General features: G+C 42.8%; 1 protein-coding gene across 3 annotated transcripts in view; it reads left to right on the top strand.

Annotated features, from left to right (window-relative positions):
- map7d1b (MAP7 domain containing 1b) overlaps positions 1-14,942 on the top strand; it is a 37,118-nt gene extending 22,176 nt beyond the window's left edge. Inside the window, exons 7-17 of one of the 3 annotated variants that reach the window (XM_084563795.1) lie at positions 4,997-5,116; positions 5,946-6,073; positions 6,628-6,770; positions 7,172-7,434; positions 8,060-8,405; positions 8,517-8,697; positions 11,512-11,616; positions 11,704-11,754; positions 11,844-11,892; positions 12,820-13,101; positions 14,225-14,942. In XM_084563795.1, the coding sequence (XP_084419921.1) occupies positions 4,997-5,116; positions 5,946-6,073; positions 6,628-6,770; positions 7,172-7,434; positions 8,060-8,405; positions 8,517-8,697; positions 11,512-11,616; positions 11,704-11,754; positions 11,844-11,892; positions 12,820-13,101; positions 14,225-14,235 (1,679 nt within the window). In that variant the 3' untranslated portion in view covers positions 14,236-14,942. Of the gene's footprint in view, positions 1-4,996; positions 5,117-5,921; positions 6,074-6,627; positions 6,771-7,171; positions 7,435-8,059; positions 8,406-8,516; positions 8,698-11,511; positions 11,617-11,703; positions 11,755-11,843; positions 11,893-12,819; positions 13,102-14,224 lie in introns of all 3 variants that reach the window. The other 2 variants (XM_084563794.1, XM_084563796.1) reach the window with 2 other exon arrangements.
- Positions 14,943-17,644: the final 2,702 nt, after the last annotated feature.

Here is a 17,644-nt window from a genome sequence, read left to right as displayed (position 1 = left end):
TTTTTTTTATTATTTAATTTTAATTTACGTTGGTGGTTTGTCGTTGATTTTAAGTCTCCTCTGCATTTTTGATCAGCCTCCCTTTCACCTCGACATCACTGAGCCATATTCTGTGGTCTGTTTTTTTGGGTATGTGTGTTTCATGGGTTAATGAGTTCACATCATGTTACGACACCTTCTTTTTGGTTGTCCCCCCCCCCTCCACTGTACTGTTGGTGGTTTGTGGTGGTGGTGGTGGTGGTGGTGGTGGTATTGGTGGTGGATATTATAGTGTGACTGTTGCAAGTGAATCAACTAAATGCATTGTGTTTCATTGTTGTTTTATGTGTGTTTTATATTAGGGAAAAAGACAAACAGCCTGTTTTCTTAGAGATAAAAATTGCTTGGTTATGTAAACAAAATATTTTTTTAATATATTTTCTCAGTTTCGCATTAAAATGAAAAGTTTTAATGACATACCGTTATTACTACTAAATTATTCTGCCTTTAGGAGTTTCTTCTTATAACTCTTCAAAGCATGTTTCACGTTGGTGTAAAACAACAAAGTAGCATGCTAACAGCTCTCACTTTGTTTGAGCTAAAAGCTAATATTAGCATGCTAACATGCTCATCATGACAACGCTGCTAACGTTCCGATGTTTAGCAGGTATAATGCTCTCCATGTTAGCATGTTAGCATGCTAATATGTCTTTATTAGAAGTAAACACAAGGTACAGGTGAGTTTGATGGGAAAGTCAGACGTTTTGATATGTTAAATGCTAAAGCCCAATTTGAAGCTCAATCTTGTACCTCTAGCCGTCGCCATTTTGGCTCTGCCTAACTCCAGGCTAATTCAGTAGGTGGAACTTGAGAGAAATTGATGCTGAACGGGTGATATCTAGGCAGAAAGTTACTCAAGTCACTCAACGCAGCAATGCCCAAAATTATGCACAACTTTAAGCTTTGATATAATTTTAAAAAACTTGGCTGTAGAGACCAAAACCATTTTTTGTACCAGACTGTAACCATGTTTATTTCTGGACATTTTAACATGGAGATTGACTCATTTTTGGAGCGAGCCTCAAGTGGTCATTTGAGGAACTGCAGTTTTTTTGCATTTGGTTTATTGTTGTGTCCGACCTCAAATATAAAGAACCTGAACGTCTGCTCAAATATAATAAATAAATGCTCCTGCAGCTAGGGCTGTAAACTTCTAAAATCCATGATATTTTAAGGAAACAATTCGGAATACAAGTAAATCAAATTATATGTTGTTATAAGAAGAAACGCCTCTTGCAAAAGCAAAATCATTTCAGTTGTAATAATGTATGGTAGAGCAATACTTCAAAATAATTTTGTCAGTCGGTAACAAGAAACTGAGCAGATATCTTGAAGTACCACACTTCAGTATTTAAATTAAATTCCTATATCAGACTCATTTCATCTGACTCCTGAGTTGGCACATATACATGGAAGCAGCATCATCTTCATCTCAGATTCTCCACGCCTCATAACGTTTCATTGTCGATCGTATCACCCACAGTGCAATCAGCAGTTCGGCTCTCGGCTACGGTACAGATTAAGATTTTTGTGCTTGATCATCACTAATACGGACGCTCCAGATGCTGCAGCAGGCAACGTGAAGTGAAACGACGTACATATTTCTGGTTTCTGGCCTCGGGAGCTGCTACGCTCCATGCGCCAGTAATAGTCCGGTGACGTCTATAGACGCAGGCATAAATCTACCTCTAGGTGAACAGTAGATCAGACCAGGCAGCAGCAGCAGCAGCTCAGCCTCCTCTTGCCGCATTGGAGAAAGAAGCGGAGGAGGGAAGAGAGGGAAAAAAAAAACACAGTTGCCTAGCAACAGTAGATAGTCAGGTTTATCAGTTAGTCATAAAACATGTTGTGAAAATGATTTGTCCAGCGTGAAGCAGAAGTGGCTGCCTTTATGTGGAACGTGTAAAAGCTACAACACCTGCAAGTCATACAACTCGTGGTAGTTGTGATTTGCACGCTCATCATGTGTACGCGTGATATATGTGTCTGTAGGTGTCATCATGCATACGTTGTCAACAGAGTGCTCGCTACAGCAAAGCATTGAAATGAGGCTGAAGTCGTCGGCACACGCGGCCCGGGTCAATCTTTGCACAGCACGCTGTCAGATGTTTTAACCGCGAACAGTAAATCTAAACTAACTCGACCAACTGTGGCGATTCATCAGATCTCATGGTGCGTGATCTGTTTGTTTTTGTCTCGTGTGCTCTCACATGTCTTGTGTTTTAGTGGAGGAGAACAAATAAAAGAATAAAACCAGTGATGTTAGAGAAGTGGTGCTGGAAGAAGTGAAAGCAGCAAGTTCAGCATTTAATGTAGTTTTGCAATCATTTCTTAGATAATTCCTGCAAAAGCAAATGTTGTGGCGCTGTTGTTTTAGTTCAGTTATTGAGTTTAAAGGTACAGACGCCCGAAACAACGGCCAGACTAGATGTCCCCTTGTGTCCCCATATGTCAGCTGGACAATCACGTTGCGCTTGACCAGGTCACAAAGATTAGACGACGTCCAGCTGGAGCCTGAAAGGAAATAACTCTTCCTACCAGCAGGTGGCAGTAGCCTAGTCTGTATGCGTTGTTCAAAAAGGAAAAGGGGCAAACAGGAACTGCTACCATTAGCTGGGTCTCTCCTGAATCATGTTTATCAGTCGGTCTACAGTTTATTAATTCCAGATGATCATGTTGTTGTGGAAATATCAATTCGGTTTCTCTTGTCGTGCTCTTCAGAGAGATCTCTCGACTTGTTCAACATGCAAAGAAAAAGAAAAGTCACCAACAGGGCGTCAGCTTTTGACACTACTACAACTGGAGTCACAGATGCTCACAGATGTCCTGACACCAGCAGACGATCGATAAATATGTTTTGTAAAGTCTTAGTCAGATTTAAGTATTTTATTCTGACGGGGAAATAAACAAGTCGTTACTTCCTGTCTTCAGGTTAGGTTTAAATCATTAGTCGGAAATTGTCTCAATGGACGTTTTTGAGCTTTGTTTCCTGTGTTTATTTGTCTCTCTGTCCTCACCTTCTCATTCAGGGTTTCTTGGTAGTCATTTGGTGTATTTTAAAAATTAATTCGCTCGTATCTAACAAATATTTCCAGGCTGATTTGTGCCAGACTGGAGATGACTAAACCTAAAGTTCGCTTGTGCTCACGGGAGAGTGATTTATCGGTGTGTGTTTTTTTCCACCCGTCATTACAATGCGTCGGATTATATCCTGCTGTTGTTGGGACGTCACATGTGCTGACTCTTCATCTCATGACACTCAACGACAGCAGCAGCAGCGAGCCGTGTTAAGGTCAGAGTAATTCGTCTCTGCTCGTGGGACGAACGGCGCTAATGCTGAACTCACCAGAATCTGAAAGTGAATACGAAACCTCTGCACAGTAAACGGCCTCGCTGGCTTTTGTGTGATGTTTTAAGTGGTAAGTAATTAAATTTAGGGCTGCTGGTCTGTGTGTTTTTGTTTTGTTGTCGTCTTATGTCTGGTGCCCAACATGTTGGCCGGACATTCATCTTGTCTGGTTGTGTCTTGAGTGGCAGACTGGAGTTTGAGTTGTACAGAGTTGTTTTTCTGCAGCAGGAAAACCCCCAGTAGGTGAGTGAGACCTCAGTGGGCGGAGCTAAAGCACCTGTTAGCCTAATTCATTTATTTCCTTATTGCCAATGAGTCTTTGCCCCCAGCTTCACACCCTCCAGGAAACTAAATAGATATTAATACGCTGCTGAAAGTAGTCCCTGAACAAAAGCGCTATTTCCTCAAATTCACGTGACACCAGCTGTAAACTGCAGCAGTTTAAGCTTTTCTAAAAATTAAACTATGAATTGCCCCTGAAGATCACCTTGTCCTCACCACAGTCACACAGGTTAAATTCCAGCCTGTGTTCTTCGCTCACCTCATAATTTCCTCTCTCTCTCCGCCACTACCTAATTATATAAAAGCATAAAGCATTTTTCAATATTTGTGTCTTCAGCAGTTTTCTTTTTTTTTCTTGGTTGATGGTCACCATTTCAAAATGCAGACATAGTTCAAGTGGTATATACCACCTTTCAAAAACAAGCTAGAAGCAGATTTAAATGTAAATTAGAGTAATTCTAAATTTTTTTTTAAAAAAAGCCAGAGACAGAAAAAAATAAGTGAGGTTGAAACATAATTGTGCTAAAACAGAGGGGAAAGGCATATGATGCAACTTGAGGGATTAGAAGAGCAAGCAGAGCTGGTCTGCAGACCTCTGTCTGAGGATTTTAAGCTGCGTTCACTTTAACTAGTGCAACAAGGCTAAAACTGATGTGTATGTATATATTTATTAGACTTAGTGGGATGTCTTGCTGCAGCAGTCAGGACAATAGACGGCGAGTTAAAGGAATCTAACGAGGAAGTAAAGACGTGTAAACAACAGCAGCCAAGGTAAAATTAACTACTAATTAATTCAATAGTGCATACATGGTCAAACTGTCCCTATTAGCCTCCTGCAAAGTTAGCTACCAGCTAACCTTTCTAAATTAAGAGATAATCAGCCAGTTAGCTTAGCTTTGGATCCTTGGCTCCACCTGATGATGTTTAAATCATCCAGTGTTGATGCTTCTAAGAGGTGTTGACGTGCTGGTGGAAACTCTATGTCAGAGAAATCAAACCCACGACTCACAAGCTGCGTCTTGCTGTTAAGAAGTTTGTCTTTCTAAATAAACACCTGTGATAAAGGTGTTTATTTTATAGTTGTCATAAACAGGTAACATCTCCCACTCCATCATCCTGCTTTGACTCCGTTCATGTGTGATTCCATGGTGTTTTCAGCTGCACATGAACGCAGCGTAAAGCTCCACTCTGCATCAGACGGAGGCAGACTTTATGCAGAGTGTGTGTGTGTCTGTGTGTGTGTGTGGACAACAGTGAAGAGGTTGTTGAGTGTTAAAAGCCTTTGCGGGGCTATGACCAGACACTAACAGCGCCCTCTTGTGTCAGCCCGCAGCCTGCGTCTTAGCCCGTGGGAGAGCCGGATCGTGGAGCGGCTCATGACGCCGACGCTGTCCTTCCTGGCCCGCAGCCGCAGCGCCGCCACTCTCCTCAACAACAGCGACTCCCGTGAGTGTGAACCGCAATCTCGGACTTTCTCCTCAGCGTGCCAGCCCTCCGCTGTTATGCATGCAATGAGTTTGGTGTCCTTTAAGTCATTTATTTAATGTTTATTATAAGAGAATTTCAATTCACAGGCACAGCTGTTCAGAAAATTTCACCACTAGGTCCATTTGTGCAGGATTCAGGCAACACAATATTGGCTGGCGACAACAATTTCCTTTTATTCGATTCGATATCAATTCATTTAGAGATATTTGGGTTTTTTCCAAAGCTAATGTTGGAATTGGTTCCAGACATTTCTCTTGCACCAAGATTTTGCACATTGAGCATCTTAATAAAAGAAATATGGCTTTAAGTAACTGTTATTCAAATGACATGACCTTTATCCGCTGATGTGATGTTCAGTTTTCCATTTTTTTAATTTCTTGCCAATGCACACTTAAAAACTGAGTTTGAAATCTGAATGATCAAGAAAAATGTCTTCACATTCTCTCCTTATCTTTATGCATGTCTACTTTGTGGTTTAACTGAGGATGCAACCGATGATTATTTAAATTTTTAGGATTAATCTGTTAATTGTGCAAAAATCTTTAGTCGATTTATTCTGTGTAAAAAGATGCATGGTTTATACATACATATATTTGAATGACTAAAATGAGGATCCTGTACCTGCTACCTTTATTTGTCAGCTGGATGTTTGCCCTCCAGCATGTCGTGTTATTTTGTCACCTTGCATGGTGTACGAGTGTGTGTGGGGGGCCCTGACCTTTTCCCTGCCGCCGCTCTCTCTGCATGTCCGTGTGTTGCTCAGACTCTCACCACTGCTCCCGTTCAGCCTCCGCCAGCCCGCTGACCGCCTGCTCCCATCACCACCCGCACCAGAACGCCGCCGAGCGCTGGAGGGTGTCCTCCGCCAGCACGCCGGACATCACCCTGCGGCAGCGCAGACGGAACTCCACACCGGTAGGCACATGTGACACTCTCTGAACGTATGTAGCATCTGGGTTTTTGATTTATAAACATCCAGAAAACCTTTAGAAATAACAATAAAAATCAATGTTTCATATGAACAGAGGGTTATATGGATAAGGTGATGTGAAAGGTGAAATCAGCCGAGAATTATCACCACACTCTGCAGTTTCTCTCAATTGGTTGTAGCCTTTTAGCATCAGTTTCCAGCTGCAGCGGGTACAAAATAAACTTTGCAAGCGACCTGCTCTTTACCAAACAGCAGGCAGACACAGTTAGCATCTAGCTTGTGAACATAGCAAAGATGTTTGGAGCTAAAGAGATGCAAATATTGAGAACAAAAAAAAGAGTGAAAATTGGCCTTGCATTGATCGGACTGTCCGAAAAATGCTCAAAACATGCAGATTTAAATGTAAATACAGTATTAATTAACTAACATGTGTAACTATTGAACTGTCGATGCCTTTCTTTACGTGCAATGTGTGGTATCCAGCGGCGGAGACAACCGTTACTTGAAGTATTGACACTTGTCGCCTCTTTCTTTCAAGGTGGATAAAAAGAAGAAAGAGAAGAAGGACAAAGAGAGGGAGAACGAAAAAGAGAAGATCGCTCTGACGAAAGAGAAAGTGCAGAAGAAAAGACAGACGGCGTCACCGACGACCACCACACAGAGATCCAGAGCAGAGACCAGGTAACAGATCAATTATGATAGACAAATATGTCAAATAATCTGGATTTTTAACCGGATCTAGTTAATATAGGAGAAAGATGGTGCAAAGAGAGGCTCTGTTGGAAATTATTTAGTCAGCAGCTAGGATCTCTCAGACTGAATGGGATTTTCCTGACTGTTACATAAAATAAAAGATGTCTCCCTTCCTCCCTCCTCTCACGTTTCACCCCCTCCAGCCAAAGAACTCCAACGTGGAGTCTCAGATTGAGTCATATCTTCCACATGACCTAGTTATGGGCTTATGCAGTGCACTGGGAACCTCATTACCTTTTCCTTACGCTGATATCAAATGTCATTTCTCCCTCTATATATCCTCTTTCTCCTACTCACATTTCATCTCTCTCTCTCTCTCTGCTCCTCAGCACCCCCAAGTACAGAAACAGACCGCCGTCACCCGCCGCCCCCAAGAGTCGGCCCCTGTCCCCGCTGGTGCCTGCGGCGGCCTCGAAGACCCCGGCGGGCAAGAAGACTCCTCCTCCTCAGTCTTCTTCTTCTTCTTCTGGCACCAAGACCCGACCCAAACGGGCCCAGACGCCCGCCAGAGTGCAGCCCCAGGCGGTCGCCGCGGTCGCTGTGGAAACGAGCCCAGAACCCCAGCAGCCCGACGCTCCAGAGGAGAAAAAGAGTGAGTGTGTGTGTGTGTGTGTGTGTGTGTGTGTGTGTGTGTGTGTGGTTGCCACGGTGACCGTATCCACTGCCACAAGGTGACCGAGAGGGTTTTGGCCGACATTCACTTCGGAGTGTAAATTCAGTGTGAACACGGCGTTGGGTATCGGCTCCACCCCAGGTCCCTGCTGGTTTATTTCAGCCGAGGACACATAAAAACGGTTGGACAAGCACATGAGGGACTAATGATAGGATAACGAGACATGTTAGTCTTATGAAGGTAACAAAAAGCGCTGCAGAGTGAGGCTAACGCTAACAAACCAAACGCAAGATCTAAACAATGAACCGTGAGGAGCCGAACAGAAACAAGAGGATACACAAAGCCTCTAACCCTTCAGGCTAACGTTAGCTAGCATTGTTGAGAGTTAAGTCCCACCTCCAGTTCTTAAAAGGGAATAGACAAAAATCTTCTTCTTCCTCATCTTCTTCTTCACCCTGTAAGTCTGAGATTAGTGTCTCCATACATGTGTGATGCAGCTTAATTTCTGAAAGCTTAACTGTTCGGAAACTGAAATCCACAAGTATTTTCTTCCTGACTGTTTTGTGTTTAATCTCCCGTCTTCTCTTTGTCGCCTCTCTAACAGCCTCCGCTAATGTTCCTGCCATCGTGGTGTCCACTGCACCAGTCACACCTCCTTCTCTCAGCCCGCCGGTTGTAACAGCAGCCTCCTCAGCTGCTCCGAGCGTGGAGCCGTCTGCTGCTGCTGCTGCTGCTGCTCCTTCAGTTACAACCACTGCCGCTGCCTCCACTGCCTCCACTGCCGCCCCCGCTTCCACTGCCTCCACCCCGACTGCACCGGCCAGCAAGCCGTCAGCGGGCACCAACAACCCGGAGGAGGCCGCCCGCGTCCTGACGGAGAAACGCAGGCAAGCCAGAGAGCAGCGGGAGAGGGATGAGCAGGAGCGTCTGGAGCAGGAGCAAAGGAACAAGTCAGTATAATCTAAAAGCAACACAGTAAACTCTGTCAGCAGTGTAAGAATTTAGATACGATCTTAATTCCCACAAACTGCTGATGCGTAACACGGAAACCTCCTTCTCAGGATCCTGCGGGAGGAGGCGATGGCCCGGGAGGCCGAGGAGAGGAAGCGCAGGGAGGAGGAGGCCCGGTTCATGGCCGAGCAGCAGCGTCTGAGAGACGAAGCCCAGCGAGCTCAGGAGGAGAAGGAGGCGCAGGAGAGAGCGAAGGTCGAGCAGGAGGAGAACGAGAGGCAGCAGAGGCAGGTCAGTGATCGGCAGACAGAAGACAGAAGTGAGGAGGAGGCGTTAAAAGAGTTGTAGCAGCTGGTGTTGTCACATCTGGAAAGCATCGCAGCTGTGACTCAGGCTCCGTTTTATCAAATCTTCTTTCTTGGGAAACTGGTGAATGTTGATTTATCCAAAGGCGACGGGTTCATTACTAACTTGAGGCGAGGCTGGCCCCCGAAAATCAGTCAAGAGGGGTCCCACTAGTGCAAACGGGGCCAAAAATAAACATAGAAAATAGCCACTTTTACAGTTAGCTATTTAAACGCTGTGTTGTGTGACTTCTCTTTTCTCTGAATCTCTACAATGCAGGTGGAGAATGCAAATTTGGCATGACTCCAGTTCAAATTGATCTAAATTTATAAGATCGAATATAGATTCATAAAATCCTGGGTCGCAGTTTTTAAATATATGCAATTTCGTGCATCCTTTCGTTAGAAACTTTTGTTTTTGCATGAAATATCTTGCAAGAGATTAGTCCACGAGGGAGGGAGATCCAAAACATGACAGGAGCTCCAACTGTAAGAGCACCGTCATATGAAAGATGTGAAACTAGAGGAAGAAATGACACAAATCTCTGAAACCAGTGACATTAGTTTTGTGAAAATCTCTTTCACAACTAAGCAAAAGAGTTAAGAAACTCAAAATCTCTGAAATCAATCGATGCTGAATCAAATCGATTCAGGGTATCAGTAGCGATACCCAGCTTAAATTGAAACACTGCAGGTTAAAATGAACCAGAATGATCCTTTAACTCCTAGAGTACTCTACCAGTAATCTAGAGAGGATCAAACCCTCTAGATCAGATTGTTGCTTCTCTCTAACTGTAAATACTCTTTGCGCTACAAACCCTTTAATTTTCCATTAACCACCATGAATGTCTGTGATCCCCACATGCACTAAGCCCATTTACCATCTGGGCAGATTAATACAGAGGAAACTAAACTGTATGTGAGCCCAAAACATCAGGCCCCCCGCTCCGACTCACCGCTCACCCCCCCGACTGTCTGGCATCTGGCCAGATTAAAGGAATCGTGAATATGTGCCGCTATCACGCACGACGTGTGAGCCTTAATAGTCAGAGGCCCCTTGTCTGCCCGGGCACATGCCAGCTGGTGACCTCCATAATGGTGACGAGCAGAGGCCGAGGGAGCCGCCGTGACTGTGGGGATAGTGACGGGTCTGTCCCGTCCACTCGGCTCTGGATAAGCAGCGCCACGCCTGAGGCACTCGGCTCTGCTCGGCTCCCCCCTTCTCCCCCAATCAATTGGATCATTGTTCCTCGCTGACAGCGCTCAGACTAGAGTGTAGATTGTTTTAGAGCTCATCTAGTTCAAGTGTGGCACTCTGAAACACTCTTGAAAATGTGTGCGGCTAAGATTTCTGTCTGCAAAATTGGAAGTTTTGGGTAAAACATGTGGAAGAGCAGAGTCGGTACATGCACGCGTGAAGATGATGTTTTCACTGGTGACTTTAAAACATCTGTTTGGTTGGTGCTGAGTCTAAAAACCCAGTGAAACATGTAATGGTGTTACTTAGATAATATGAACCCTGGCCTGAAGGCTGAAGACCAGAACGAGCCTGCACTGCCCCCTGGTGGTGTGTTGTGGTCTGTTATAGTGCAGTCATACAAAATAAAGTTATTTTAGACAGATATTATGATTATTATATCACAGGAGGGATAAAAACATTAAAAAAATATATGGTTGCACTGATGCCTCACAGCAAGAAGGTTCCGGGTTCAAATCCAGGCCTTTCTGTGTGGAGTTTGCATGTTCTCCCTGTGTCTGCGTGGGTTCTCTCCAGCTTCCTCCCACCGTCCAAAGACATGCACCTTAGGTTCATTGGTGATTCTAAATTGGCCGTAGGTGTGAGTGTGAATGGTTGTCTGTCTCTCTGTGTTAGCCCTGTGATAAACTGGAGACCTGTCCAGGGTGTACCCCACCTCTCACCCGATGACAGCTGGGATAGGCTCCAGCCCCGCGATCCTTAACAGGACAAGCGGTTGCAGAAAAAGATGAAAATGGTTGAGATTTGGTTGGAAATTGACAAATTAATTCCTGAAGATTCAAGCTGCAAAAACAAGTGCAAGTGCTGCAAGTCTCCCTTACTCACAAATGTGCACACGCTCATGCAGTTTGAAATTTTAATCAACATTAAAGTGAAAGCAAGTGCAAATTTACAACATAATGTGCAAAAACAACTGCACACATACAGCATTTTGCAGCATTAAAAATAATTATTTAAATTTTGTTAGTAGAGCATTAAATGCATGTAATGAAATAGTAAAATCTATAAAAACGGACACGCAGAGTCTGAAATTAGGTTTTAAATAATCAGCTGAATTGATGAGTTGTGTTTTTTTTTTGCCCTGGGTTGTGTCTGCAGACCTTCCTGTCACACTGTAACACCCAGCAGTCTCTATTAAGATCTCTAACAGGCAATTTTGTGTGTAAGAGACTGATAATTTGCCCCTTTTCACCTCTTTCCAGCCATATTCTCTGGCTAAATTGTGGATATTGTCGTCTTCAAAAGAGTGTCCCTTGTCCCTCAGGTGTAGGTGGACCCGCTGAGTCCTGACCTGAAGAGCTGGCATTTCTGCGTCGGGCCATGAATTTCTTAAAGCCTGAGTTTTGTCCGCCTCGCTGCACCGACCTGCATTTGCTCTGCTTTCGCCTGGACGTGTTGTCTCGCCCTCTCTTGTCTCGTCTCTCTGTGCTTTTTTGGCGAGAGCCCAGTTTCTGCCTGCGTGTTGCGACTGTGTTTGTCTGATTTAGTTTTTTCCTCTTTCAGAGAGAGGAGGCCGAAGCCAAAGCTCGCGAGGAGGCCGAGCGTCAGCGTGTCGAGAGGGAGAAACACTTCCAGAAAGAAGAACAGGAGCGGCTGGAGAGGAAGAAGGTGAGGAAGACGAGAGAGAAAAGTCTCACGGGCCACAGATGAGCTTAAAAACTTTGGCGGCTAATTTTGCTTCTCTGATCTGTGCAGCGCCTTGAGGAGATCATGAAGAGGACTCGGAAGAGCGATGCAGGAGATAAGGTCAGTGAGACTAGTTTAAAACTGGAAGACACTGAACTTCCTCTGGTATCTCTGGAATAACAAAGTATTTTTGTTCTTTACATTCACAGAAAGAAGTGAAAGCTTCTCCGCAGGTCAACGGCAAGGACTCAGAGCTCAGTAAGAGAAAACTCCTCATGATCATCTGACTTTAGCTTCATCAACTTTCTTTAGTTTCGATATTTTCTGTTTTGACTTTTTGTTCTGCTAAAAACCTCAAATTCACCTTATCTGCAGCAAAGACACAAAAACAGGAGAGTTTTATTCCTCAGGTCTATTTGTTTGTTCTGGTGCAAACACAGCAATCACATGCCGTCCCAAAACAAATGAACCAGTCAAGTGAGGAAGTCTCTTTTAACAAGAACCAGAACAATTGTAAATGGAACACTGGAACAATATTATACATTGAGACTTATCAGACCCAAAGTCCAGACCTCCACTGGTCCTGTTGGCATTTCCCTTCTTCTCAGCCTTCCTCTTCTTCTTCTTCTTTTTCTTGTCTTCCTTTTCTGCTTTCTTCTTCTTCTTCCTGTCCTTCTTCTTATTGTTCTCCTCCTTCTTCTTATGCGTCTTCTCGCCCTTCTTCTTCTTCCTCCTTCTTCTTCTTCTTCTTGTCCTCTTTCTTTTTCTTCCTGTCCTCCTCCTTCTTCTTCTTCTAGTAATTCTTCTTCGTTATCTTCTTCTTCTTCTTGTCCTTCATATTTCTTTCTTCTTTTTGTCATTCACCTCCTCTTCCTCATCCTCCTCCACCTCCTCCTTCTTTTTCTTCTAGTCTCTACCAGTTTCTTTGCTGTGCTTACACCATGAAAATTTGATTCACCTTATGAAATACTGTTAATTGAAAAGCAGGTGACAATTCATGAAGCTGCGTCAGATATTAAATTCAGATCGTGGCTACTTTGAGGAATCTAAAACTTATTTTCTTTATTTATACCTTTTTTGCTCATTCATGTTGTGTCATAGCTGTGGTAAGCTTTATGAATAAAGAAAATCGTTTGCAGGTGTTTGTTGTTGTACACACTCTGAATAAACGTATCTTCCCTTCAGCTGCTGGGAACCTTCAGGCTGCGGCGGTCCTCAGCCCGTCACAGAACGCCGCCGGCTCCGTCGTCGTGAACGGCGTCCAGCCCTCCGCGCACCAAAACGGCGTCTCGGCCAACGGAGAGGCCGCAGACTTCGAGCAGATTGTCCAGCTGAAGAGCGGCAGCGGTGGAGGCAACCCCGGCAGCCAGCAACAGAGCGGGATGGTCAGCGAGCCGATCCTGGCCTTCGAGGGAGGAGAGCCCTTCTTGATGAAAACAGGCCCTATGAAGCCTCAGCATGTCGCAGGTAACGGTAACAACCAACATCTCAGAATCAAGGTTAATGGCTCGAATTGAAAAACAAATCTTTATTTACAAATTGAAATGAAATTTTATGTTTTGGGGAGTTACATCTTTGGAAATTTGGATATTTTCATTGATTATGAATGAACCGCAGCTCCTTTAAACATCTAATTTCACTTTTTTGTAACATGATAAGCTTCAAATAATTCTGAAATATTAATTTCAGCGATACAGACATTAGTTCTGGTTCATTAGCAACTTGTTTTACAAGTAAACAAACTGGAAACACCGACATGCACATAATCCAAGAGCTTAAAATGCATCAAGAACTTTATCTTTGTCAACTCTTCAGCTGTTTCTGTCATGATATGTTAATTTAGGTTTCTAAATCTGAATGTTATAGTTTATTTGTGCTCATATCTGATATTGTAGTGATAAAACTTAATGAGCCATGCGTAAAATTAGTATTTCTTTGTGTTTTAACCTATTACAGTTTTTATTCTTTATATTTTACACTTGATTTTAGGTTGTGCTTAATTTAGTGCCTATAAAAAAGAAGTCACCCCCTTGGATGTTTTCTCTCAAATGGCTTTATAAAATATAGTGAAAGCCTGGCGGACAATCCCATTCAGGGTCAGACGGAGAGAGAACTACAACTTAGAGAAGATTTATTATCCAGAAAGACAATGACCTGAATACAGTGAACTCTGCACAGACAGTGTTTAAAGACAGCAAGGTGAATTCAAATCCCAGACCTCAGTCCAACAGATCATTGGTGGCTGGACGTGGCTGGAAGTGGCGTTTGCACCTGATCCCTTTGCAAACTGACAGTTGTGCAAAGAAGAATGGAGGAAAATTATAGCGTCCACATGTGCAAGACTGAGACTTATCCACGCAGAGTCAGTGCTGTGATTGTGGCTGAAGGTGCATCTACTAAATACTGACTACTCTGTTTTCACTTGGCATTAAATCGTTTTTTCTTGTCAGCAAAAAGCTAAATTATTGAAGCAATAAAAGGTGAAAACATCCAAGGGGGTGACTGCTTTCTAACGGCACCTTAAATAGACATGATTAGATTGTCCGTACAGAACTTGTATGATAAAATTAATGGTGGTATTTTCCTGCAGAGGTCCTGTGAGTCGCCACACATCCACGGAGACGCGCCTTATGTCTCTGCTTGAGCTATGAGATTCATGCCACACCACAGCGGCTTATAAAACAGTGTGCCAAACAACCAGTGTTCGACTGAATTCACATCTACAGTATATCTGCCACCGAGGAGAACGAGGAGGAGGAGGAGATGGAGGAGGAGGAGGAGGAGGAGGAGCTGAACTCTGCCCGGAAACTCATCTGAAACATTTTAAGAAACAAATAAACAAAAAAAATGCAAGTATTCTCTGTCTTCACCGCGTGTTATGGTGCAGCATTTGTCAAGTTTTATTGAAATGTCACATGCAGATTTTATGGTGCACCTTAAAGATGACTGACTGTGTAACAAATTTTAGAAAATACAGTATAAAAACCTGGAAATACGTAATATTTGACAATGGTTGTTATTATTACCGTCGCTACGATATTGTTATTGTTATCTTAAGTTGAACAATGTGTGTGTGCGTGCGTGTGTGCGTGTGTTTTTTTTTTTTTTTTGTCTTGAATTGTTGAGTTATTTAACATGGGGAGCATCGTTAAGGACCGGCCACAGACAGTGTATGTAAATGTATAATGAGCCTGGCTGCCTCGGCCTCCTGTTACGGGGGATATGTGAAATAAAGCTTTATGAAAGGGACTGAGCTCCGTGTCGGTCTCTTTGTTTGTTTGTTTGTTTGTGTGCGTCCAGTTTTTATTCCCGGACACAGAAGAACCTGTAGCTGATGTGTTCAGACATCATAAAATCAGTTTTCCTGATGGTATTGAACCTAACCAGTGAATTTGGTTATAAATTAAAGAAATAAAATTCAGCACGTTTATTCCCACAACAAATTGTCTTATAGCTAACATACAGAGTGCATGTGATGCTTACTCTTAGGCATCATCTTGTTTTGATCAGATTTTTTAAAAAAGGAAGTAATTTTGGACTTTTGGTAGAGCAGAAGACATCTTTATTTTTTTATTTTTTATTATTTTATTGAACACAATTAACACAACGCACTTACAGGACAGAGATAAAACAACTGGTACAGAACATCTGCAAAGCATCTTGTATATTTAATCTTAAAGGACATATATATTCATTCATCTTCTTCTATACCCGTTTGGTCCTGTTAAGGGTCACGGGGGTCTGCTGGAGCCTATCCCAGCTGTCATCGGGCTAGAGGTGGGGGTACACCCTGGACAGGTCTCCAGTCCATCAGTGTCCATCACCACCTCACCACTGTGCTGCCCAGGACATATATAAATGATGAAAAAGAAACAAAAGTAAATAGAGAAGAGAAAAAGAACATTGCTAATTCATCTCATCTTCTTCTTTAACCACTTGTTCCTGTTAAGGGTCGCGGGGTCTGCTGGATCGGGCGAGAGGCGGGGTACACCCTGGACAGGTCTCCAGTCTATCTCAGGGCTAACACAGAGAGACAGACAACCATTTACACTCACTCCTACGGCCAATTTAGATTCACCAGTTAACCTAACCAGCATGTCTTTGTACGCTGGGAGGAAGCTGGAGAACCTGGAGAGAACCCACGCAGACACAGGGAGAACATGCAAACTCCACACGGAAAGGCCCAGTCAGCCAACATTGCTAATTATGTATTTGTAATATTAATAATAGTTTTTAAATTATTATAATAGTGATGCACATGGTGGTAAAAGTACAATAATATATGATATAATTATATCGTAGAGCACTTAGTGTAATAAAACAGTGATATGAGTGTGAGAATCTAGTAGGAGAAATCTTGTATCCACAAATTAAACTTTAGAAATTACAATTTGCAAATGTTCAGGAATTTATAACCAGGTAACTGAGCTTTTATTGTAAAATTTCATCAAACACAAAAAGAGTTTATTATTAATGTTTTAAAACTGCGCTTTCACATTGAGCTCCACTAGGTGTCAGCACTGACCCTTCAAACGGAGCTGATATCCATCTCCAGGTGGATTGTATTTAGATTCATTGCTCTATTCGTGCTCATCTGAGCAGAAATGCAAGGTTTACTTGTATATATCTAGTTTATGTGCTGACTGTCTTCATATTTGAGGTGTTGCACTAGACTTTTTATCCAAGTTGTGCTGTTTTAAGAGGAATCCTGCACCTGACATCTAAGATAAATGCTGTGATTTAACATAAATTAACGTAAAGAGAGAAAACGCTCCCGATATAATAAACTACACATGAGTGTTTTGTGGAAAAATATCAAATGCTTATGTAAGAACATGAGGTTAATTTGATTATAGGAGATTTACAGCATTATGTGAGGAAATGCGAGAAAAAGTAGTCCATTCATTACAGTATTGTACATGGATTTGGTTTTATTTATTTGAAATGATGAGAGATTAACCAAATCTAGTCTAATCAGGAAGTGAGCACCTTTGTGCACGCTCTGTGGGATTGTCCGGTGTTGCTGACATTGTGGAAAGAGGAAATAAAAAACTGAATCCTCACATGTTTGAATGTCTGTTGGAAATTAATCTCTTGCATCAGGGTTTGGACTTCTTTTTTTGACTGCAGTGGTACTAGGTTAAACCTGCTGCTTAAGTCACGTTTAAGTTATGTTTGAAAGATTTTATGTGCATGCATTAACAAAAGCAAACTTGCGGATGTTAGAAATAAAACCCACGAAGGCCCAGACTTTAAATATTAATTGGTTTTGAGGTTTTTAAAGTCTTGTCTGGGGTCTGTCTGGGGTTTAGACATTAACTTGACTACAATTGCAGACGTTTCTAGTCTACTGAACAAAAAAAAAGTCCTAGTTTTCAATTTAATTAAAGACTTTTTTTGACTTTTTTCTTACTTTACATGTATATGACTCTTGGAAACTAGATTATTATGTGTTACAGGAAGCCCCTGTGTTTCCAGTAACAGCCTGTGTTTGTTTGGCTGTGGCTTCAGGTTGCACGGAGATGAGCTCCGACCACAGACAGCTCTGAGGTGTAGACCAGCCAAAGGATCAAAGCTTGCACGTACGAGATTTTCTGTCCTCTTGCTATGACACACTCCAGCGATCAAATATTAAAAAAAACTCTTGTGGTCGCCCTTGTCCCTAAACGGAGCTCGGGCAGCTGCAGCGGCCCGGTCGGGTTTTTTGGTCACGGTGCATCTGTCACTGAGTCGTTAGCGTATCAAATGTCCAAGAAGATACACTGGACCTTGTTTTGCTGAGTGACCACACTGACATCTGGAGCGGAGATGTGATTCTGGACAGAAACCAGGAGGGAGGACGAGCTGCCTGGTTCTGTTTGCTTTGGTTTGACTGTGATTTTATTATTAGAAAGCTTAATTGCCAAGCTCTGCATACAAAGAACAACTGTTATGAATGATGAGGCTTGGGGATTTAGTTTTATGTTGATGATCCTACACTTTGGCTCAGATTTCCCAACATCTACTGGAC

The sequence above is a fragment of the Chelon labrosus genome, assembly GCF_963514085.1.
Source record: "Chelon labrosus genome assembly, chromosome: 16".
Taxonomy (NCBI): Eukaryota; Metazoa; Chordata; class Actinopteri; order Mugiliformes; family Mugilidae; genus Chelon; species Chelon labrosus.
The sequence above is the reverse complement of the archived record's forward strand: the minus strand, read 5'-3'. Positions and strand labels throughout refer to the sequence as shown.